Source organism: Aythya marila (assembly GCF_965140915.1).
Source record: "Aythya marila genome assembly, chromosome: 5".
Lineage (NCBI taxonomy): Eukaryota > Metazoa > Chordata > Aves > Anseriformes > Anatidae > Aythya > Aythya marila.
The window spans coordinates 1,268,906-1,293,227 of NC_139046.1; the positions used below are offsets into that span (position 1 = coordinate 1,268,906).

The 24,322-nt window shown below is 47.5% G+C and overlaps 1 protein-coding gene across 1 annotated transcript; it reads right to left on the reverse strand.

The window, feature by feature from the left end:
- Nucleotides 1-1,660: 1,660 nt before the first annotated feature.
- On the reverse strand, nucleotides 1,661-23,235 carry MIS18BP1 (MIS18 binding protein 1). The gene is made up of 16 exons (XM_082760496.1): nucleotides 23,111-23,235; nucleotides 22,497-22,619; nucleotides 21,063-21,568; nucleotides 19,646-19,722; nucleotides 18,478-18,608; nucleotides 14,551-14,641; nucleotides 13,990-14,153; nucleotides 12,650-12,816; nucleotides 11,656-11,752; nucleotides 9,198-10,044; nucleotides 8,102-8,274; nucleotides 5,800-5,942; nucleotides 3,735-3,883; nucleotides 3,014-3,095; nucleotides 2,363-2,420; nucleotides 1,661-2,211 (listed from the first exon to the last, which is right to left on the reverse strand). Exons 2-16 carry the CDS (start codon nucleotides 22,576-22,578, stop codon nucleotides 2,117-2,119), a joined length of 2,862 nt encoding a protein of 953 aa, XP_082616622.1. The 5' UTR covers nucleotides 22,579-22,619; nucleotides 23,111-23,235; the 3' UTR covers nucleotides 1,661-2,116.
- Between the last annotated feature and the right edge of the window lie 1,087 nt (nucleotides 23,236-24,322).

The window sequence follows — 24,322 nt, forward strand, 5'->3', positions numbered from 1 at the left end:
GGCGAGGAGGGGAAGGAGCCCACCTGCGGGCAGGTCCCATGCGCTGCTGTGCCCAATGAATCAGCACGGCAGGCGTTCCTCAGGCTGCTGCCGGGTTCTGCTTTCCCAAAGGTTTGACACTGAGCCGCAGTAAGTACGCCAGCTTCCAGGTGGCCTTGCAGCTGCCACCTCCTTTTCAGCTCTCCTGGCCCTGCCCTGCAACCGCAGCTGCCTCCTCACCTCCTGCCCTGGGGCGGCCGCCTTGCGATGGGCACAGGGAGCCCCCCACACACGGCACTGATCCATGTGCACATGTGATCATGTGCAAAGGCAGTGCAGCACACGCAGCCTGCTGCTGCCACGCCGTGGCTACTTGGAAATAACCAGTTTTTAATCCTTCCTGTTCCCTCCTGGAGCCATCCTCCTTTGCATTCATGAAGACGCCTGCAGAGAACCAAGGAGCTTCTTTAACAGCAGTAAATCCCCTTGCTTAATGCATGCCGGGCTGTGTGGGGCCGGGATAGAAGGCAGCGTCTGTGCAGAGGAACTGGCTGCCAGCCAGCGGTGCTGAGCTGAAAAAAATAAAACCCAACCCCACAGCCTTGCGGCCCAGCTGGGCAAAGCACGGCGGCCTAGAGGTGAGCCAGCTGTACTCAGCGCTGCTTTGGAGGGCCAAAGAGGAGCTGGGACAAGGCCAAACGCCGCAGCACACGGAGCTGCCATCAGCCTCCTGTGCCTTGGGGGCCAGGAGATGCAGGGGACCTGGCCACGCATACGAGAAGGGGCTGCAACTCCTCCAGGCTGAGAAGGGGTAAGGTAAGCTGCAGCCCCTTAGCCTCCCGCCTTGCTTCCCTTTACAGAGCTTCCTTCCTCTCCAGGTTGTTGTTTATTTTTTTTCCTCCCCCAGAGCAGTTTCCCAGTGCCCCTCCTCACTGTAACGCAGCCCCATGCCTGCCAAGGCCTGAAGTGGGTAAGGGTGAGGCCCACGGGCCGACGTGTTCACTGCTTGGACTAAGGCTGTGCGCCTAATCAGGGTAGAGATTCAGGCAAAGTTCTCTTACCTGCAGTTACCTGTGCAGAAATTACCGTGCTCACCAGTCAGCTTCCCAGCAGAGGCCAAGCCCCCCCGGCCCCAGCTTGGCCGTGTCCCTGTGCCCAGCTCAGCCCCCCGAGTGTCCCCCACTTGCCTGGGCGAGGCTCAGCCTCTACTGAAGGGAAGAGGAAAGAGCCTGACAGAGCTCAGCGTAAGTTTTCAGAGTGGCTCAACCCAACCAGAAGTCTTTCGAGCTTCTTTCATACTGTTTGAGGGTTTTCTCTGCCTGTGTTGTCAGGGTTTTCCCAATAAGAAGCAGGAGGAAAGTAACACCCAGCATCAGCACTCCAGGCCTGGAGCCTGAGGATGGAGCCTGCAGGTCCCCTGCGCTTCAGTGCTCAGAAACTCTCCGGTGACAGCCTGAAGGGGAAGTTCCTGTGCAGGAGGACAACAAATGATTTTTCCCCTACCTACTGTTCAGAGGAAACATATGCTCAAAGATTTTTTTTCTGTACTACCACTCAAAATATTTAGAATCCCTTGTAGGGGGCAGGAATTGTAATTTTAAAAGAAAAGGGGAATGCTTACAGGACCGTGCCTAAAAATTTCAGGCAGTTGCTTTTCTACGTATTCATAGCACTGCTGTCAGACACTTGGTATCTTCTTTATTACATTAAGGTAAAAAATTCAAATTCTCAAGAGAGCAGAGTAAAAGGTGATTCCCATTATTTATAAAGAATGCTGTTTTAAAGTTACTGTACAGTCATATTTCTAAAAGAGTTTTTTTTCTTAAAATGAACTCATAAAATCTTGTAAAGAATTACTATCAGACTACATTCTCCCTTTCCCCGTCGCAAGGAAAAACAGGACAAAGGCAGGAAGGAGAAAGTTCCACTTTGTACACATGAAAAATTGCCACCCTCACTGCTGACCGGGCAGCAAGAACGTGTTTTCCCCACAGAGACACTGCAGGTCGAGTTTTCTAAAGCGAGCTCTAACATAGGGCCACAAGAACACCATGCCAGAGGCGTGGCTAAGGGCCTTCCTTTTGACTTTCTGTACAAGAAGTTTACAAATGTTGAACTAATAAAACCTCCAAGTTCATTAAAGAGAAAAATAGGAATCTTCCTCCTCTTCATCTGATGAATCTGCTGCCTCAGGCATGAAGAGCTTCCCTGCAACAGACGCCTCTCTCACCTCTGCAATAAGAAAAACAGGGAGGAGATCATTAACGTGTGTGCCTGAGCTGAAAATGCAGTTACAGAAGGTCCAAAGCTAAGATGCCCACAGCCACGAGCCAGTGGCAATGTGGAAGTGAGTGAGCGAAGGAGGAGAAACAAAACTACTTACTTTTATCGAAAGTAAACTTGGTTCTGCTTGAAGCTGGTGTACCAAATGCAGCTCCAGCCTGGCAAAAAGGAAAAAGTCTCCACTTAAACAGCAGTTATGGCATCAGCACGAGGAGAATGTGAAATATTATGGCGGGGGGGGGGGGGGGGGGGGGAGGAACAGGCAAACGCAGTATGCCATTAGAGTAAAGTTGCCCTACTGCTGTGCTACATTTTCACTCAAGGTTTAAGCTACTAAGCTACCATAAAATGTTTCACTGAACTAGTGACATGTTTCTGCTTCTGGGATCTCAGTTGTTCATGGAAAAACCAGGAGAATTACCAAACCAAGGACACCAAAGGAATAAATACAGAAATTCAGGGTGCACGGTAAGGAGCCTTGTTTCCACTCCCACTCTACAGGAGAAAGTAACGGGAACTTAACCAATCTGAAAATTCAAAAGCAGTGACAAGCCCTGAAAAAAGACATTTTGAATAATAATAAAAGTAACTTTTCTCCAAAATCTATGTAGATTCAAACCAGAATTTGGGCATGAATCAGGGCATGGCTCCTGTTTTCTGTCAGTATAAGGACTCCTCTGTGATCCAGGGATTCCTTTGCCTGCTCAGCAGAGCTTGGCACTGCTCGAGGGGAACAGGGGAGCAGCGTTACCGGCTTCTTCTTCACTTTGTCCCAGGTGCCTCTCCTGCCCTGCGCGTTCTGCATCCTGAACACGTGCCTGTCGTAATCGTTCCTGTGAAGGCCACCAAGCAGGTTAGTGTCACTGGTGCGCTCTGCTCAGGGCATCAGCAGGACACAGCCACAGCTGTGTTACACACACAGGTCTAATTCAGACAGAAATTAGCACGGTCATTAAAAACAGTTGTTGGTCAATTCATTGTAACGAGCTCTGGGAGTATGGCTCAGTGCAGAAGTGTTTAAGTAGAGCACATGCAATAAACTCTTAATGCAAATATCAGACAACAAACCTTGATCATCCTCACAGATGTTCGTTTCTCATCCATTAGACAAAAATGCCACCTGTTTCAAATTTGTTTCAGTAAAGCCTGAAGCAATTGGGTTAACAGATTTAAGACTCAGAATGAGCAGGGAGACCTCTACCGAGGCTGAAGCCCCAAAGCATCGCCTTCTCCAAGAGTAAAGGCCAGGCGATGGGCAACGTTTTACTTGTCCACACTCAGCTGAGTAGCCCAAAGTGCACGCACTGCCACATGAAAGAGCTTTCTCCAAACAAACACCTAAGGGATGGCAGCATTTAATCCACGTGCTCTAAGACTGGAAGTGAAGCGATCTTTCTCAGAAGACACAAAACAATCCATGGGAAGATGAGAAAGGAAAGAGCTAGCAGAGGAGCAGCAGTAAGAGCTCCTACCTGTTGATAGGCCCCAGCATGCCAGGGCTGATGTGCTCACACTCAGGGGTTTTCGCCAGAGGGAAGAGCACTGAGGAAGGTGTGATTGGGTTGTCCGTAAGCGCGAAGTCGTCATCGTCATCCTCGTGGCTTCCCGGGAACATTGGCAACTACAAAACCACAACAGAGCAGTCAGTGACCTGCCCTTTTCTGCAGTCCTCTAAGAGGTATCTCGGGGTTCTTTCTGCACAGCCATCACAGACAGCCCGTTGGTGATGTGAGCCTCGGCTGCGTGCCTCTTCCCCACAGGGAGCAGCCCCAGACTCATTCTCTCCACAGGCAGCCACCCCAGCCCCTTGCTCCTTGGGCTGCTTTTCCCGAATCCACATGTCCCTCCCTGAACACAGCATACAGAGCACAGGCATGCAAGGACCCCACATAGCAGCCAAGTGCTGGCCTGGTCTTACTTTTAATGCTCCTGTGGACGCCCAGCATTTTGCTGGCCTTCTTTTGGCTGCTACTACACATCAAAAAAAGATCTGATTACTATTAGTTCAGAGTTGACCATCTCTACTCAGGAGGAAGATTTCTGGATTACTCGGGGAACCTGTGGTCCTTCCGTTTTGAAGAGAGAGAGAGAGGAGCAATGGAAAGGTTCAGAGAGGAACAACACAAACGTTCAAAAGCACAGACTAACTTCCACACAAGAAATGGCAGTGGGTGCTAGGAAAGGGGACGGGCATGAGCACAGCTGTGTGCCGTGTCCTCCCCATGAGGAGAGGGGACGAAGTCAGCAGGTGCAGAACAAACGATGACAATTTGTCACACAGCAAATTCAGCTCCCAAGCTTGCCCCATGGAACTGGCGGTGTGGGAAGTCTGATGGCTTCAGGGAGGGGTTGATCAGTTCACGGAAGAGAATGCCACTCGTGGCTCCTAAATAAGGATTTCCCTCTGCAGGGACACCTCTCACCACAAACCACAACAGGAGGCTCGTTTCGTTTGCACAGCTCACGCTAAGTAAAATTATTTGAATCCAGAAGAAGAAAAAAATGATGGGAAGTGCTTTTCATGACTGGTTGAAACTGTATCCTACCAAATGGCAGTCTCCCGGGGAATCCCTTTGCAAACGAGGATGGCTTGGCCATGGATGCACTGATTATTCCACACCAACCTGCCTGTGGTAGTCATGGGGACATCTCCACACACGGCACTCTACAGAATGCAATGAATTTACCAGTGCTTAAATAAGGACTTTCCTGTGAGCCACCGTGTTGCTCTACTTCTGGATATGTGCCAGACTAAGAAATGAAGTGTTGCTACAAAAAAACACACCAGAAAAGAACAAATGTATCAAAAGACATTCAGGTGCTGTTTGGAGTCCCTGCTGGAGTCAAGGACCCAGTGTTAATAGTTGGAGCTAGTCTGGTCAGACAGCAAAACACATCGTGAAATGTACTTGAAAAATTCTCTAGAGGTGTGTATAAATAAATTAATAAAATTATCTTGATAAGTGAGTGATTTCTCTTTAGAAAATAGAAGAATGAAATGAAGAAATGAAGTTAGTCTTAACATACAGGATGCATTGTTGTGCTTTGGTTACTGAAAAGGAGCCTAACCGAGGAAACAAGAGGGAGAGAGACAACAACAGCAAAAAGCAAGGGGCAGGGCGAGAGGGTGACAGAGCTCCCACGGACAGACAGCATCGAGAGGAAACTGCTTTGAAATCTGAGATGTGCTGAGGGGAGGGAAAGCAAAACTTCCTGTCAGGTATCCCTCTGACTTCATGCAGGGCCCATTTCTACAGTGTAAGGATCCAAGAAGCATCCCCCAGACAAGCAGCATCGCTCTGCAGCACTGAGGGCGAGGCCCCACGCTGCAGGCTGGCAGCACTCGTGCCTTCAGCAGCACCGCTCAGCAGCACGAGCCCCACGCATCCCCACAGTCCTCCAGTACGGAGTGCAGTAAAGGAACCTCCTCTCCCAAAAACAGAGGGATGTTGCTGGCACGGAGCTGGCAGAGTTGGAGCACAACCTTGAAACACGAGCCAGAAACCATCAGTACATGTGGAGTTCTCCCAGATTTACCTTCACTCTTCTGTTTTGAAAGGGTGTTGCAGTGAAGATATCATCATGGTTGTCCTTTGGCAAATGGTCCAGGAAATCTCTCATCTGCTGTTTTCTTTTGAAGGTTCCCACTTTGGCAGTTATCATAACGGGTTCTTTCTTACCTACATGAATCAAAGCAGTAATTTTTCTAAGCCATTTGTTATGCAGCATGGTTTTAAAATTAGCTAACTGTAATCAATGCTAGAGATAAAGCCCTCTAGAGGAAATTTTTTAAAGCCTCTTTGTGATCCTTTGGATTTCTATACAACTTTCAAACAGGATTTCTGTGCTACATCTGAATCAGAAACTTACTCTAGAGCCTTACACAGCCATTGCAAGGGTCGTTATCATGATTTAACAGAATTAGCCATGCACCTGCATTGGGAAGACAAAAGACACTACAAATTAACACCACATCGAGGAGCATCAAGTACTGAGACACAAAGGCTGTGCTGCGCAGGCAGGTGGGAACCAGCTGGCATCCTCAACAGAGGCTTTGTGGAGTGCTCGTCTGAGACGCCGGTGCTCACGGTTCTGCCTCTGCATATCTTAACCACTCAGAACTCCTCGCTGATGTGTTCTCTGATACAGCTCTTTTGTCACTGCTGCTTCTAATTCCAGTCCCCTACTTTCCATTCCTGGCTACTCTCTGGGCAAGTTTAGAAGAGCACCTTCCCTGTCCCCTAATCTTCAAGCACTCAAAAACTAAAATGGCTGCTTACACAGATGGTCAAGTAAAAAATGAAAATAAAAATAAGTCTCTAGTTGCGATTTTCAGAAGAACAAAATAATATTTTGTCATCTGTGCTGAGATGCATCTTTACCAGGATATGCTCCCCTTCTGAGAGAAAGCCAGGGACCAGCTCCTAGCTGCCAGGCAGAATCCTTGGCTGAGTATTACGCAGAACAGAGCCAGTGTCAGTCAACGTGAGGTGGTTTCCACCTGTGCTCCAACATGCTTGAGAAAAATAGTATCACTATCAGAGCTGAATACAATGTACTACTAAGCTGATGTCCAGTGGATTCTCACAAGAATTCTGCAACTGCCCCAAATGATTCAAAGAAATGGTCAAGAAAAAAAAAGTGGATTGTTCTGCACTTGAACTCAGCCTGCTTTTTTCAAGCCTTCAGAGTCACGATCCCCTGACTTTAAGGGCAGGGAAACCTGCCGTGACCACCCGGTCTGGACTCCAGACCAGAGGCTGCACAAGTGGCCTCAAGCACTCCTGCGTGAACTTCAGACTGGGTGACCTGGATCACCCCATTCGAGCAGAGAAAAACTGTCGGTGTGTTCCCTACACAGAGCAATGCACGAGTTTAAGCACCGAGAAGCAGCACTGGGGTCACCTCACCCACTGCGGGGCAAAACCTAAAGCTTCAGCTTCCAGCAGCTGAGCGACGGATGCTCGTTGGCTACAGGAGCTATTACCGAGCATGCCTCAGCTCAGCACTGCATCATTAGAACCTCGTTGGTGAAAGGACTGAATTCCAGGGGAGGGTCAGGCTGGGTGCTGGGGGAAGGTTCAGCACCCAGAGCTGGTCGGGCTTTGGCACAGGCTGCCCAGGGATGTGGGCACCGCGCCGAGCTGCTGGAGGTCAAGAAGCGTTTGGACACCGCTCTCAGACACGGTCTGATTTTTTTTTTGTTTTTGGTTGGTCCTTTGGGGACCCAGGAGTTGGACTCCATGACCCTCATGGGGCCCTTCCCACCCGGATATTCTCTGATTTTATGAGCTTCTTGTGCCTTTCACCCCAGGGCGCACTTGCTATCCTTAACCACAAATTACTGATTCTGAACTGGACAGGAAACAGTGCGAGGCAGGCAGCTGCCAAACACAAGAGAACTGTTTGGTTGTTCTTGCTGCGCTCTGTCCCAGGTGCACTCAAGCACCCCGTTATCCTGTCTGGGCAGGGTTGTCCGAGCAGTTTACCACCCACCAGGCGTCCAGCAGCCTGTTGAGATGTGAAGAGCTGTTTGCTCTTAGGTGGCAGAGTTTAAGCTTTCCCATCACAGCAGGAACTCAAAAACTCTCAACTGCCCTTTTTTTCTTGTCACTGCCGCAGTCATTTACGACATCCTTCAAGCTCTACAACAAACCTTTGTACAGGAGAAGTTCACCTCCTTCACTACAGGGCTCTGGTCCAAACATTAAAAGGCAGAATCTCCTTACTGCTCGTATATTAGGTGTGTGTGCTGTGGCTGCCTCTCCTACCGCACAACGAACACTGAATTGAAAATTAGGTAAAGAGAAAATTATACTCAGAACCAAGAGGTCGGTACCTTTCTGTTCTGCTTTTCCTGAAGTGGTGGCCTTTGTGGCACGTCTTTTGGAAGCTTTTGACTGTTGTTCCTCCGTGTATTTCTGATGGCATTCTTCAGCAGAACGAGACCCCACGGCCATCGCTACCTCCACCCAGAAACCGTTCCTGTGCTTTGGAAGTGAAGCGACCGCCCTGCCGAGGGAACAAAACCACAACCTCCTGCATGCCCAACAGTCTGCGCCAAACTGCCGAGGGAGCTCCTGCCCTTCCCTTCCTAGGAGGGGCACCGTGCACTGGATGTAAAGAATCTCGTCTCTGACGGCATCCAGACACTTTGAAACACGCACAACTTTATTGCAGTAATTTATGCTAATGGAGCAGTTACAAGATATATTTCATCCTTATTTCCAGCAGGTTTCCCCCCTGCCCCAGGTCACTAACTCATACCTTTTTTCAGGTTTTTAATCTAAGAAAAACAAAATGAAACACGGTTATTTTATAACCCAATTATATATTAAACACTGCCCAGTAGCCAGTAACCAGTTTAAGTCATTGGATTGTGCATTAATTTAACATTCTCGTGGTTATTCTCCCCTCCACAAAACTTAAATACATAAGCACATCTCTAATATTTTATTCCATTGGGCGAGAGAATCTCTCTCCTTACTGGCCAAATCATAAATACAAATACTTTGACAATATTATTTACCAAGTCATGATTTTCAGTTTTATTCAAAGAAATATCTATCACACTAAAAGTAAGTAGGTGGATTTGAGAAGCGGGTAGAGGAGCAGTGAATCACAAAATCCTAGCTGCTGTGTTCCTCTCGCTTAATGCTGCAGTAGGGGCAGCTCCAGGCTCACACATTACAGTTATTTTAGAAAACTTATGGGGTCTCCTTTATTTTACTATTTTTCAATTTGTGAACAAAATGTATTGTGTAAAAGGAAATTAAAGCATAAAGGAAACCCTTAAAATAAACTGAAAGAAACCAACTCTCAAAACCAAAAATCTGAAAAATGCAAATTCACAGACCATCCAAAGCACTCCGGTGTGTTATGCCTCCGGATGCCAGAGGGAAACTTTGCCCTTTGAGGACAAGGGAACCACTTGCCTGTGCAGCTTTTGTAATTCCTTTTCAGACCAGACATCGGTTGTCCTTGGAAGAAATCCGAGAGGCTTCTGCACCTTTTCCTTCTCGGGTTCTCTCGATTTTGCTGTTGAAGACCTGGCAGTATGAGCAGCAGCACGGCTTGGCTGCTTATCGGATGCTTTTGATTTCTTCTCCATTATGTGAAATTCCCCATCTTTGTTGTCAAACTTAGTGTCAAGTCCAAACAAATGCTTTGGGGCATTGGTTCTGCTTCTTGTCCTCATTGCCTCAGACAAATGGGAAGCACTGGATTCGCTGGATGTTTTTTCTTCAAGCAATTCAGAAGAGCTGTCAGTGTCAGGCACCCTTTGCCTCAGCTGCACACCGTGGGAGGCAGCAGCAGCAGAGCGTTTAACGTCCCTTTGTTCACGTGGCACTGCATTGGCACCGTCCTCTAAGTTTTTACAGTGAGAGGAAGATTTGGAGTTCTGAGTCTCTTTTTGCACTAAAGGTCTAGTTTTCCTTTTGACAGACAATGGGACATCTTCACTGGATTCTTCCTCATCTTGGCTTGAGGATCCTTCTGTTAAAGGCTTGTCTTGATGAAGTTGTTTGGCTGACCTTAAAGAGTACTCGTAAGCCTGCCGACTTGTTGTCTCTTCCTTTCTCGTGGTTCTGCTGCTACTGTTGTACTTGTTCCTGTTTTCGGTATTTAAGCAAGTTGCCTCAACAGAAAGCTGTCTTTTAATTTTATTAGTCTTCGTTGCACGATCACATTCATCGTCATCTGAAACAAAGCGCCTGGCTTCCTTGCTTCCAGTGGACTTTGCTTCTTTTTTGGAACTTACTCCTTTTTGACTGTTTTTCCCTGAAAGAGATGACATCAGTATAGCACCCACTGCAATGCAGATCATTGCCATACTCTCAGACGAGCAAGACCAGCTTGCTGCAGGATGCAATGCTTCCTGCATTCGTTAAGATCTGCAAACTCCTTTCTGGTACGCCGAGTGTAGTCTGCAGGAAGGCACAAGCAGCACATCTCCAGCCTGAGCTCCCCACGCTCTGCAGAAGCCTTTCCCCCAGCTACCAGCACAGTGCAGTTCTTCAGGACAAGGGGACATTTCATCAAATGGTCATGTTGGAACATGAAAATAATTTAAATACTGCTTCCCTCTGGAACACACCAAATGCTCTCTTATTAATTTTAATGCTCTTAAGGAGCATGAAATTAATGATGCTAAGAAACATCAGCCCACACTGTACTGTCCCTCCACCATTAAAGAGAGGTGTAAGCACAGGTACTCTGCAACCCACTTCCAAAGACCTGCCCGATGGTAGCTGCAAAATCACTTCTGCTTTTTAGGGGTGTCCATAACTTCACCAAACCTGACTGAGTAAAACCAGCACCTTAGCAAAGCTTCCTGGGTTCACTACCTCCTTTCCTGTAAACATCTCTCAGGCAGATTAAGTAAAGACCTTCTGCCCTGATGCATGCATTCCTATGTCTTCATGAAGAAAGTTTGCAGGAAGACGAGGCTACGCAATAAAAAGGCAGGACGCTGCCTCCCAGCAGCAGGCCACTCCCGGGCACTGCAGTCAAGAAGCTGTGAAAATACCTTTACACACAGCTTGTACAAAGAGCATGCAGCATGAAACCAGTTCTAAGCAGTGAATTCATTTGGAGCAAATGCTCCTTCCTCTGCTCAGAGGGAGTACGGCCGGCAGCAGGTAGGATTCCTCATGCAAAGGAGACTTCCAGTTCCTGCCCAGTTTGCTCCCATGACAGAATGCCTCCAGACTACTGGAAGAATTAGGATTATCAAGGCTACAAAAGAGAATGTTAAAGTCTTGAGCAGATAGAGAATCAAATAGGAAACAGAAAACATAACTGAAATGCTACAACTGAGATCAAGCAAACATTCACATCTCAAAAGCTTTATCTGCACTACAAATAGTTTCTGTAAAAAACATTACTGCTGCTTTTAAGATTGATTTCAGGGTGCTACCGCTTCTCAAATTTTATAAAAAAATAAAGGCTTTAAAACTGTCAGTACTTTTTTTGTGTGTGTACCTATGTAGGCATTTCATTTCATTGAATTCATCCAGCTTGAAAAGCAAAGCCAGACCGATAGCTGGACTGGTCGGCTACCTTAAGTTGCACGTAATAGCCATGCTGAGAGATCAGGAACTTCAAAAAAAATCATCATAATCCTTTCATTTCAACTTCTGGAAAGAAATCTGCACGTTCCCTTCATGTAGTTAAAGAAAAAGTTTAAAAACATTTTGTGCTGTAAAACTAGGCATTAATGCTACTCTGATAAATCTTCATAGAAGAAGCAAAAGATCATTAGAAGATTTAAATAAATTTATTGCATTAACCAGACATCACCACACTGCCCCAGCACCCACCACATAATCCCATTGATTCCAGTCAATAACTTAAACAAAAAAAACAAAACCCATCTTTTTTTTTTTTTACCTTTATCTTTGCTTTTTGATTTTTCTTCCACTGCCTTCGTTGCGTCCTTCTTCTCCGTCTTAGAGGTGTTCTTTTTGGATTTTTCAGTACTATACAACTTTAAAATAAAACAATTTAATCTAAACTTCTGCTAGAGTTTACTTATCAAGCCTACTGACGTCAGCTCTGAACAAGCCAAATGTTGACACGGTGAGGAGATTTAAGACACCTACACTGTCCCTTCTGTCTAGTAAGTACTGTTTGATGAGCACAAGTGCATGTGACCAAGGCAACTTAGCCAGACTCCCTCTAAATACTCTAAAAATTGGGTTAAAATCTCAAGATCTACAGCTGTTTGAGTTTGTGGTAAATTACGCTGCTGGTGCTGATGACAAGTTTTAGTTCACTCCCCCTTCCATATGGCCACTTGATCTTAAAAAAAAGACAGCTGCTGCAAAGAACGCCGCCTTCCCTCACACAAACTTCACTCCCATTATCAATGTGTTATCAGAGTTGGTGAAGTGTCACGATAAATAAAAACAGCACACCCCAATCAAGAGAGGGGTCATCTGGACAGGTGATGATACAAGAAATGAGGAAATACCTAGTCCTAACGCACGTGAAACACAGGAATGGGAAAGCTGACAGCAGCAGTGAGAACACAAGAACTTGCCTGCAGCAATCGCCCCTTGGGTGATTAAACGTGGCAGAGGGACTCCGTGAATGTTTGCCTAGGAAACTCCGTCACCCACCTGTGCCAATTTCCTGATCTTTCGAGACAGGTTGTTTTTCAGAATTCCCCATTATCCCCACTTCACAGATGACAACTATCTGACAATTCGGACTGTTGTTTTTCGTTTTTTTTAACATTTTTATAATGTTTTTAAAATGTCCTGCTTCTTCAGGTACTTACTGGAGCTGGACTGTTCCCGTCGGTTAACTACATATGCAAGGTTATTCAATAATAATTCAATTTAAAGCAATGTGTAAGTAACAACACGCAAAAGACACTTACTATGCTCAGATAATCTACTCCTCCTTGTTCTATAGTAACGTTTAAATTCTGATCGACAAACTCACGCTGCCCACACCAGAAACTTAACGGTGGTTTGACAAGACGGCCGCTACGAGTGTAAACTCCATTTCTGTCGTTCAATATGGAACTGTGTCTTGGCACTATGTCTACGAGAAAAACAAGGAATTTCAGTTTTTTCCATAAATATTTTGTACTGAAAACTCACCATTGCACACTTCACAGGCACAGGAGCAATAACGTAGTTAAACCTGTTCATTTGCATCAACTACACAGAAAATAGGAAACTTACCATAAAGTAAGGATGTTCTGTTAAAGGGTTCAGGTTAGAAGTAAGGATACTTTAACAAGACTGAAGCAATAATTTTCGTGATTTATAGTCTGTGCTGCTGTGAACTTTTTAATTTGTTTACAAGGCTATGAATAATCTAAAAGTCATACAGGGGATTAGAACAACAAAGAAAAGGTGTCACACAAAAAATCCCGATTGTAATTAGAGAAAAAAAAACAGGTGTAATAGTATTAGCAAGAAAATCTGATTACAGTATTAACAAATAGTCCAATGAGATTTGGCCAAAGCCCTGCTGTAGCCTATGACAAGATAATAAAAAGAAGGCAAGGTTAAAAACCCAAAGCTCTTAGTGTCCTTAATGAAGCTAGGTGTGCAAGATTGGCAAGGAAAAAACATGTTGATCATCGGGTTATGGCTTCACAAACATTTCCTTTGGAAACAAAGAAAAAGTAAGGAATTTTTCTACAATCCATTCTGTCCAAGTGAGGCAAAAACATTAAAGATGCCATAAAATAATCATGCTCTAGGAAAAGATTCAAAGGAGGAGTTAAAACTAAGGCAGCCAAAAAAGAGGGAGAATGGCACTGCAGGGGAGGAATCCCAAGGACGGAGCCTTGATGGAGAGATTATATCCCAAAGACATCCCAGGGGACTGAAAAGAGAGTACGATATGCAATATAGCAGCTGGAAAAAAATTAACTCAAGTTTGCTGTCAGAATAAACAGTTCTGGAGCCATTCCTTTCAGCTACTACAGACCAAAGTAGACTCCTGCTCCTTTTCCCAGGGTTCTTCCTCAGAACAGCACCTGAACAGCACCTCTTTTTTGTGCATCAGCAAACCAAACAATGTTGGTCAGTGCTCTTGATTACCGAAGTTCAAGTGAACGTAAACAAAAGAACCCTTCACCCGATTAGTTACCTCTTACCTACAGACAAATTAACAAGGAAGAGAACAAGCAGGTATCTTTTGCTGGGGAAACAGCTTTCAATTTATTTATTTTTTCTAGAGAATAGCGTTGTAAATACCCACAAGTGTTTTCATCATTCTTTGGTGTTACTTCATAAGTAGCGTTTCTCGCTTCAGATTTCTTTACATGTCTTGCTGGGCCTTTTGCGTTTTCCAACACATCCAAACCCACCACTGAGTCACTCTCTTCACTTTCACTCTCACCAATACTTTGTTTGCGTTCTTTCCTAATGATTTAGAGTTTAAGAAAAAAGAATCATAAACACCCGAAGCAGTTGACCTTTAACAACGCATTAACTTAGGTAGACTTGAAGCTTCTCCCCACCCCAGCAAAAGCCCAACAGCATGGTGCAGCTCTATCCATACTGATACCATTCAAGCCACTAAATTAGTGAAGCCCTGTGCCTGTGTTGATCCTAAGACTACGTAACTGGGTGGAACAAAACCAAACCAGTATAATGCAGATTACTAAAAGGGTGTTTTTCCAACCTGCTGACCAGAATTTGCCAGGATCGCAGTCTTCATACCTGCATCTGCAATCTTTTATCCTCCGCTACTGCAATGTTCTTAAAAATCAAGTAATGCTTAAGAGCACTGCAGTGAAACAATCTCCAAAGGACTTACCTTCTTCTTTCCTCAAGTAACTCCTCAACGTATTCCTTCCATCTGCTGGAAAACCCATATGTAAATCTTTTGATGAAGCGATAAGGAAATCCTGTTTGAAAGAAAAGTAGCATTAATAACAGCCAGGCAATGCTTTTAATCAGAAAAGGAACAAATAACACCCTGTACAAGCAGTTTTGTAAGCACCTCAGAAGCTCACTGCAGCTTTAAACACTAGAGACAGATTTCCCTGGTTTAAGAGAACTGCGTGCTCCATGGCAAAGTGACCCAAGGGGCCATTAAATACAGATATCGGTACCTGGGGACATCGCTCTGGCTTCCTGGCAACCAGGAACGTTAACTTTCCCCTGCTCATCTACGCCAGACTGGCACATGGCTTCCCTGTGGCTGCTACAAGTGCCTCAGAGAACATGAGGCTTTAGGGCCCTAGGAGAATCTTAGGTTAGTAACAGCAACTGGGGTTCTGCAGGGCTCCATTTTAGGGCCAGTTCTCTTTAATGCTTTCATAAATGACTTGAACACAGGACAAGAGAGGCCTTGCAGAGAGAGCTTGACAAATCAGAGGGCTGGGCAACCACCAACACTGTGAGGGTTAACGAGCAAGTGCTGGATTCTGCCCTGCAGAAAGGGATCTGGGGGTTTTGGTCAACAGCAAGCTGAACATGAGCCAGAGGTGAGCCTTGGCAGCCAGGAGGATCGACCGTACCCTGGGGTGCGTCAGGCACAGCACTGCCAGCGGGGCGGGGAAGGGATTGTCCTGCGCTGCTGCAGCCTCAGCTCGAGCACTGTGCTCAGTTTTGGGCGCCACAGTATAAGAAAGACATAAAGCTGCTAGAGAGTGTTCAAAGGAGGGCTACAAAGATGGTGAAGGGTCTGGAGGACAAGACGTATGAGGAGCGGCTGAGGTCCCTGGGTTTGCTCAGCCCCAAGCAGAGCAGGCCGAGGGGAGGCCTCATGGCGGCCTGCAGCTCCCTCACAGGGAGCAGAGGGGCAGGCGCTGAGCTCTGCTCTCTGGGGACAGCGACAGGACCCGAGGGAACGGCATGGAGCTGGGACAGGGCAGGGTCAGGCTGGGGGTTAGGGAAAGGGTCTGCACCCAGAGGTGGTCAGGCACTGGCACAGGCCGCCCAGGGACGTGGGCACTGCACCGAGCCTGAAAGAGGTCAAGAAGTGTTTGGACACTGCTCTCAGACATGGGGTCTGATTTTTTTTGGTTGGTCCTTGGGGGACCCAGGAGTTGGACTCAATGACCCTTGCGGGTTCCTTCCAGCTCAGGTTCTCTATGACCCTGTGACTATCACGCAGCCTTCTTGCTGAAAGGCCACCCCCTGTGCAGGAGCACAGCACTGAGCTGGTACTTCTCTAAAAACAGCAGCGCTCATCCTCTGGTAGTGACACGGCCAGAGTCTGCAACATGTGATTAAAAACATGGTTAAATAGGAGCCTGTTTATGTGAAGTTCTTGGAAGCAGTATCTGCCCTAAAAAGCATTCAAGAGGCCCAGGGTAAAAAAGATAAAGTATCCCAACCATTGACTACTAATCTTGGGAGCTGAAAGACCACTGACGTTTGTTGGCTTTTGCCAACAGAGTTACAATTGAGCTCCTTTAGGATGGGAAAGGATACAGGCAGCCTTTTGTGAGTTTATTTAGTGCCCAACAAAAGGCCTATCTAGCCCCCATCAGGGAAAGGATCCCAACGGTAGTGGCCAAAGATCATAGGAGCCAGGCAACTAGACAGGAGTACCTCCCCATGCAGTCCCCCACCCTCCAACTCAGAAACCAACACTGATATCTGGGTACTGAAAACCTCCAGGGAATTTGGCTTCCAGGAAATAGCTCAGTCTCCAGCTGAACTCATGTAAAACTTCAGCATCCACAAGATCCTGTGCAGGGATTCCCACCTGAGAAGCACATGGTATGAAATTTATTTTTTTTGTAATTTCCCCTCTACTAGGTTTCTTTAATTTCCTTTACTCTGTTGCAACAGGAAACTTCACACAAGTGATCTTTATTTCCCATCACCATTCCTTTATTCTTTCATTAACCTCTTACACACCCCTCCAAAACTGTTCTGTTTTGCAGGCTGAAATCCCTTAACAGGTTTTGGCCTTTGCCCTATGAAAACTTGAATAATTTTCCCATTTTTCCTCATGTTCTGCTGTAGTCTGTATTGTCTTTGAAAGGAGGTTGTTAAGATTTTGGGGGTAGGGGGATTGGGCTGGTGGAAGAGAGGAAATGAGATGGAATTGGATTAAGTATTTAAGATGTTCATGGGCAAAAGCTATGGCGTTTACAGACAGAAACAGTTTTTTTCGTTCTGTTCACTCCCAGCATTCAAGTTAACTGCTACTGAGCACTAAGGTAGGTGCTTAGGCCGTAAATAAGTAACTTCGTCAATAGGTGAGTGCTTAGGCAGTGCTCTTACTGAAAGACAGAGCGCTGACACCGTTAATGAAGGAGTTCACCCAGCCGGGTGTGTTCCCTGGGCAAGTAGCTGTGTCCTGGTGCAGCTCTGTCCTGACTGCCGGTGCCACTGCTGGCAGCCCAGCATTCCCAGCTGCCATGGCCCCAGCTTGAAGGAAATCCTCAGGTCAGACTTCAGCTGCAGCCTTTCTTCTCCTTGCTACTTACATGAGCTTGTCTTTAAGTTCTCTTTTGACTCGTGTATCAATATTGAATCTGTTCAAGGTACTTCCAGGGTATTTTCCATACCAAGCCTACATTAGCTTTTCTTCCCCCCACGTGTGTTGGGAGGGGAGGAGGAAACAGAAAGAAGGATGCTCTGCCATAAGTGCTAAGCCCATAGGATCAGAGGAATTAACCCAGCACATTCCATTAAGGCTTGGGCTGAGGAAACCTCTGTATTACTTGAGGCACCCTGCTCAGAAGAGAGGCCTCCTGCTGTCACTTCTATTTCTCAGAACTTTTTTTAAAGAAGAATTTATTTAGCAGTGTAACTAGACAAAAATCCAAGTCAGAACAGCCAAGTCAGGTATTTATCAAAATGCATCCCAGTACTGTGAACAAGAAGAAAAAGATTAAACAAAGCCACAGACATATCTTTGGATGTCTTGTGCTGGACCTGAGAAAGCAAAGCGTGCCAATCAGCCCTATTAAAAAGGGCACAATTGTGCACACGGGGCACGTCTGTGCTAAGGCAGGCGTGCATTCCATCCATGCCAGACACGTTTTATCTTCCTAGAGGTGCCCTTGCCTGCTTAACACAACAGCTCATTTCCTCATTTCATGTACTAGTAGCCACTTGAGAGGATGTGTGTGAAGCCTAGAAAGCCCAGCCCAACTTCACTTAGTGTGCAACTTTATATTCCTTTTAAAATTCCATGTGCTTCAAAACAATATGAAGCAAGAAGTTCTGCTGGATGCGGTATAACCTACCACTTAGACCCTAAAAATGGTTCAATTTTGTAGATTTTAAAGCACTGACTCCATAATTAGTCTGTCTTCAAACTGAAATTCCATGCAGCTTTGTGGAGCTACTGCTTCATCACAGACCAGTAAGCCACAAATAGAATGTGAACACCACAATAATTTCAGCAACATATAAAAAAAAATAATCCTTATTTCAATGTCTTAGCATTATTTAAATGCCAAAACATAGACCAAAATCACAAAAAGGCAATCTTGGCAAGAAATGGTTTCTCTAAAGGAATGTACCCATTAGTCAAGCTCGTACTCCTAAAGCCCTCTCCATACCTGCAGCAACCTAAAGATGCCAGCTACGATTATCAGCCGATAATATTTGCAAATCTGAAGCTGGAGTCACTTTCCTGTATGTGCTGAGTACAGCTGAGCCCAGTGGGCAGGATAATGCAAAATGTTCACTTCAGCAGCAGCTTCTCAGGAAGCAGTCGTAAGTCTCAGGACCTCCTCAGATAGTAACATTGCCTTAAAAATCATCTTCTTACCTTCTTTTCTCATCGAAGCAGAATCTATGTGCCCCTGGAGGAGGTAGATGTTGCCAGATGATGTCTTAACTTGGTTGTTTGCTACACGTTCTATAATTGCATTACTATGCCAACAGAGGTCTTTCATATCCCTACGAAAAGACAGATAACAGGAAGAACAGATATAAAACTGTTTTCAAAAAGGGAGGAATTTCAAGCAAGAATATTGATATTCCATATCAGACTAAGAGTGGTACATTATGAGTGATAGAGAAAACCTAGCACATCCTACCAGCGTCTTGCTTAGCTTGGAAGACTTCCTGGGCTAATGTAAGCGTCGGACAGGAGACAAAAGGAGCACGTCAGCTACTGCAATGTGAGTCACAGAACGTGAGTCTGACATTAGACTGCAGAAACAAAACGGCCTGAAGGGCTCCATCAAGCTCACTGCTGCAGCAACACCGTCACGCAAGTTCACAAAGTACTACCATACAGGTCAAATGCACATGCTCTCCAGGAATATTGTTCTGATTTCTGACCGATTTAAAGACCCTAAATAAACCCTATTTAACGACTAGAACAACTGAAGAAGGAACCCCAATATGTGCAAAAATTAGAGGTGTTAAGTATTTAAGGGACTTCTCCACCAGATAAAAAAAAACAGATGCAAGCATTAACATTAAAAAAAAATCTACATTTTTTAAAATACTCTTTTGTAGCAGTAAGCAACGGGTTAAGCTATTAGACGGGATTAAGGACAAACCCAAGAAGACAGCGCAAATGTTTAGCTGTATAACCTGCCACAAAACAGAACAGGCAGGAGTCCGTTCAGAGGGGCTATAGAGCAGATCAAGTACCCTGTGGGCAAGCAACGGATACTGGATCTGTGCCAACACAACACCTGAACGTGCTGCTAGTAAGGAAGGACAGGAAGCATGAGTGCCAGCTCTCACTGCACAGGTTAGGGTTCGGGCTGAGGGCCATGCTGCCATGCTCCCAGGGACTGGGGAAGACAGCCACACAAGGGTGTGGAACTGACTTTAACAGGTACCAAGGTACTTCGAGAGCACAAGTGTCAGAGCTACAGCTACCCAGTTAAGCAAAGGATGCTATAAGCCTTTTCAGCTCACGTGCTGAAAGCCCACCGACACGTTTCACATTGCATTTAAGTCACAAAATCTTTTCTTACTTCCGTTTTCCTTCCACGCATACTGCAGTGTTACCATTGATCACTCTAATGCTCCAACTGGTTAGGCAGATTTTTTTCTGTCACAAAAAAAATTAGATATGTCATTATTTTTAAATTAGACTAAGACATGTAACATTACCAAGACATTAGCAAAACAGAAATTCACTCCTGTATATCTTGAGAATCTATTTCAGCACCGTCTTCCAGACAAGAAAAAAATGAAAGCAATCATTAAAGACACGAACGTAGAAGTATGACCGAGCTGGAAGCCAATGCACTCCTAGGCCAGTCCCTGGGGAATCTGGCACCCACCACAAGACGCTGCGTTACTTGAGATAGAATCAGAAAGCTGCAAGTACTACACCAAGCACTTACTGAAGTGAAAATGGTATCTGCAGGCTAGCCTGCTAGGAAAAGATCCTTGCTTCACATAACGTTACTTTGGATGTTCTGGCAAGAAAGCAGACATTTTCAACATGCACCTACAGAGCTTTGGTTAACTTTAGGACCTCCTCTCGCCCACAGCTAGGAAACAGCTCTCCTCCTCCTCCTGTTTTTGCCTAGACAGCCAGGAGCTGGACCAGCCAGGGATTTGTGACATGCCCATCACTACAGCGCATGCCAATGAACAAATTTAAGTGATGACACAGAAGTCTCCTTCAAGCAGGGTATCTTGCAAATACTAAAAGAAAATGTTGCCTCTTATACAAAAAAAGAGAACATTTTCACCTTGAAGTCTGGGAAAAAAACAATGTCTTTTTGAGGGAAGAATGTTTACCAACACAATCTGTGGTGGTTTCACGCTGACAGACAGCTAACCTCCTCCATGCCACTCTCTCACTCCCCCTTCTCAAAAGAAGGGGGAAAAAAATATAGGGAAAGAAGGCTTACGGATTGAGAAGAGGAGCGGTTTAATTAAAGGAATAGAAAAAACAGGCAAAGGCCATGCAGAACCAGAAGGTGAGAACAGTTATTCTCTACTTCCCATCAGTGAGCGATGTTCAGCCACATCCTGGGAGGCAGGCTAAGTGTAGGGGCTGTTTGGGAACACAGACATCTTCACCAGAGCCCCCTGCCCCAGCTCTCTGCTGGGCACCACGCCACAGGGTACGTTTCATCCCTCGGGGCGGTTCAGATCCCCCTGGCTGTGTCCCCTGCCCAGCCCCGGGGGCTGACAGAGCCTTGCTGCCGTGCCAGCACTGCCCAGGGAGAGCTGGGACACCGGGGACACGTGGGGGCTGCTGTGGGGAGGGTGAGCCCCATCCCAGCCACAGCCTGCACAGAATCTAATCAAACCATGGCTTCATCTGAGTGCTCATTGCTTTGACAAGAAAAAGTGGAAGCACAACAACAAACCACAAGCAGCCCACGGGAGGTTTTAGCCCGTCAGGAGCTCTAAAGCAGTAAGTTCTCCCACCTCATTGCCTGCCTTGGCAGCAAGTTGACCCGAATGAGGCTTATCCTGAGGGCCCTTAGAGTTTTCTTTCAAATTCTTATTCTTTGTTACGTGGACTTTGGGACTACAGAACATAATACTGCATAAGCACTGCAGGGGCTTTTGAGAATTAGTCTCTGGTGTCTTTGCTCTGTGAGCAGCTTGCTGATCACTTGGCTGCGGCTGCCCTTTTTCTTGCCGAAGTTCACAACAGTTTGCTTCTCTGCCTCCACAGCGTTCTTCTAACTGGTCCCCAGGCTTCGAAGGGGCAGAACAGACATTCACAGAACTGGTTATTGTATTCTGAGACATTTCATCATCAGCATCCAGTGATTCCACGAGGAAGTTATCCTGATCATCCTTATCAGGGACCAGACTCTCCGTAGGAGCACTTGTGACCGGCTCACCAAAAGTGGGTTTCAGCAATGGCTTTTCTGCAGTTGTGGAAGGAGGAATGCTTTGCTTGATTGGGTTTGAAGATGCTGTATCTGCCCATTAAAAAAAAAAAAAAAAAAAAGCAATCAGTGATATTTGAGGATTAATTAATAAAGCTTTGTATCACTAGTTCTACTTTTAGTGAGTAGGTTCTCATGATTTGTACTACAGTTCCAGAGCTAGGCTTGTACTTGCTAACACAACAGCAAACCTTGCTTTGAATTGACTTGGACTAGCTTTCCCTCACCACGAGATCAACTTATAACCACCCCACTTTCCCCCCAAACCAAGATAGCATATAGCACACACCTATTAGCAGTACATATTTACCATTCTTCCTGTCTTTACTTCAAGGAATCCTCCTTGTAAAGCAAAAGCCCCTGTTATTCACAAAAACCTCATATATTTCCTTCTTTCCAAACTTCAGGACCTTGACTTCTAGCCATGCTGCTGTTATACTGGGAGCTACCAGCACTGGTTTTTGAGCTTTCAGAAAAATTGAGTGCTGCTTTGAAGTCGAACAACATTAAGTCTTTGCCATGCATTATTTTCTTCATCTGTTTTTAAGGAACAGAACTATAGGACAGAAGTATATTCAGGGGCACTAATAAGAACCAACATGGGAAAAAATACAAGGGAATTTAAACTTAAGTGCCAAAGTGGCACACCTAGCCTGTAATGGACTCTTAGCCACAACACCAGGAGCTCAGGATGAAGCAGTACGCACACACACACGCAACTAATGATGCTGAGCTTCAGGATCAGAAGCCAGTGCCCTAATCCAGAGTTTACACGTGGAATGCCATCTCCAGGCCTGAAAAGACCAATTTGTAGGTTTCTTGTGTCACTTTCCTCCATGCACAGGCTACAGAGAGCGATACCTTATGACACTCTGCCAAAGCATGAGAGGGATTACAACCAAAACCAGAGACCCTGAAGTCCAGGGAGTTTTTGAAGTGTTTTCAGAGCAATGCCAAGTACCTTTCTGCTGCTGCAATTTCTGCTTCATTCGCAAGAAGAACTTGTGAGGAGATTCCAACACACAAGGGTCTACAGCCAGCATCTGCACGGTTCGGTTCTGAGGAATCCAAGCACAAGGTGGTTCTAGAAGTAACGCAAAAAAAATCTTTGACTTTGGGGTAGAAAAGCGTTTTCACATGGAGGGGAAGCAAAATACAGCAGCCCCCAGCAGATGACAATTGGCTGTTCACCAAGCGGGATGGGCAGCACGAGCCTTCTGCCCTGGGGTTAGGCATTGCCTCAGCTGCATCCGAGAAGAATCCCTGAGGCAAACGTACGCACGTCATGGACATGTCCCAGCTTTTTCTGTGACTTTTTAATGTCTAACCATAAAGTTGGGTATCCTCACCCCATGGCAGCATGTTGTCTGGGCACAGACCCGATAACCTGCCGGTGCCAACACTGGCCTGTGGCTGCCCGTGCCTACAGCTAGATAAGACAGAGCGAGCGCTCAGCCCAGCCTCCTGCAGCCAGGCCTTAAACGAGGCAAAGCGGGGGGGGCCTGAACCCCTGGGCTAAATAACGGGGCAGGAATTTGCCCCCCATCCCACCCCATCCCGGTCCCGTCCCGTTACCTGCCCGCGGCGCCGCCTCCTGCAGCCGGTTCGGGCCCCGCCACCCCGCTCGCAGCGCCGCGGGGGTGAGGATGGGGTCGGCGGCGGGGCCGGGGCCGTGGCCGTGTGCGGGGGGCCGCGGGGCCCCGTCCTGCAGGCGCTGGAACACCTTGGCCGGGGACTCGCGGCCCGGCGGCCCCCCCGCCCGCCGCTTCAGCGAGGTGGGGAGGTGGGGGGGGGGGGGGGGGAGGGAGGGGGTCGGGGGGCGGCTCGCGGGCGCGGCCCCGCGCCAGGAGCTCCTTCAGCGGCGTCAGCGAGCCCGCGGGGAGGCTGCTGAGCGGCACGGCCCGCAGCGGCACCGCGCCCAACGGCGCCGGCTCCGCGCCGCGGCCCCCGAGGGCGGCCGCCGCCAGCATGGCGGCCCCTCACGGCCCCCTCAGCACCCTCACGGCCCCCTCAGCGCCTCGCTAAGCGGCGCCCCCCCCCCGCCCGCTGCCGCCGCCCCGCCCGCCGCCGCCGCACTGAGGCCGCCCGCGCGCGCCCGGCAGGTTTGAGCTGCGAGCGCCGCGCGCCGATTGGCGGCGGGGCGCGCGGCGTCACCGGGCGGCGGGAAGTGAGCGCGGGGGAGGGGGGGGGCGGTGGTTGGCTGCGGGGCTCCCCCCCCCTGAGCCGAGGCAGTGGTTGGGGCGGGGGCTGAGGCGGCCGCTCGGGGCGGGCTCCCGTGAGGGGAGCGGCGGGAGGCGGGGGCTCGGTTACGATAAAATGGCTGCGGCTGAGCTGACGGGCTGTCACCGTGCCCTCAGGGCTCCCTGCTGCTGTCCCCACAGCGCTGTAGAGCCCCGTCAGGCGGCTGTTGGGAGAACTGATCAACCCCACCTCGCTACAGCCTCCTTCAATGTATTTATAAAGGGCGATAAGGTCGCCCCTGAGCCTCCTCTTCTCCAGGCTGAACAAGCCCAGCTCCCTCAGCCGCTCCTCGTAGGACTTGTTCTCCAGGCCCCTCACCAGCTTCGTCGCCCTTCTCTGGGCTCCCTCGAGCACCTCCATGTCCTTCTTGTAGTGAGGGGCCCAAAACTCAGAGCTCACCGCAGCCTGGCCCTGTCAGCACCACCCCAAACTAACGCCCAGCCCCATAAAAATCTGTCCAGTTGGCTTCATAACCGTGGGAAGTCGGCTTCTCAGCCACCGGCAGCGCTAGGCTGGAGGAGGGAGGCCTCCCCACAGCGAGCAGCG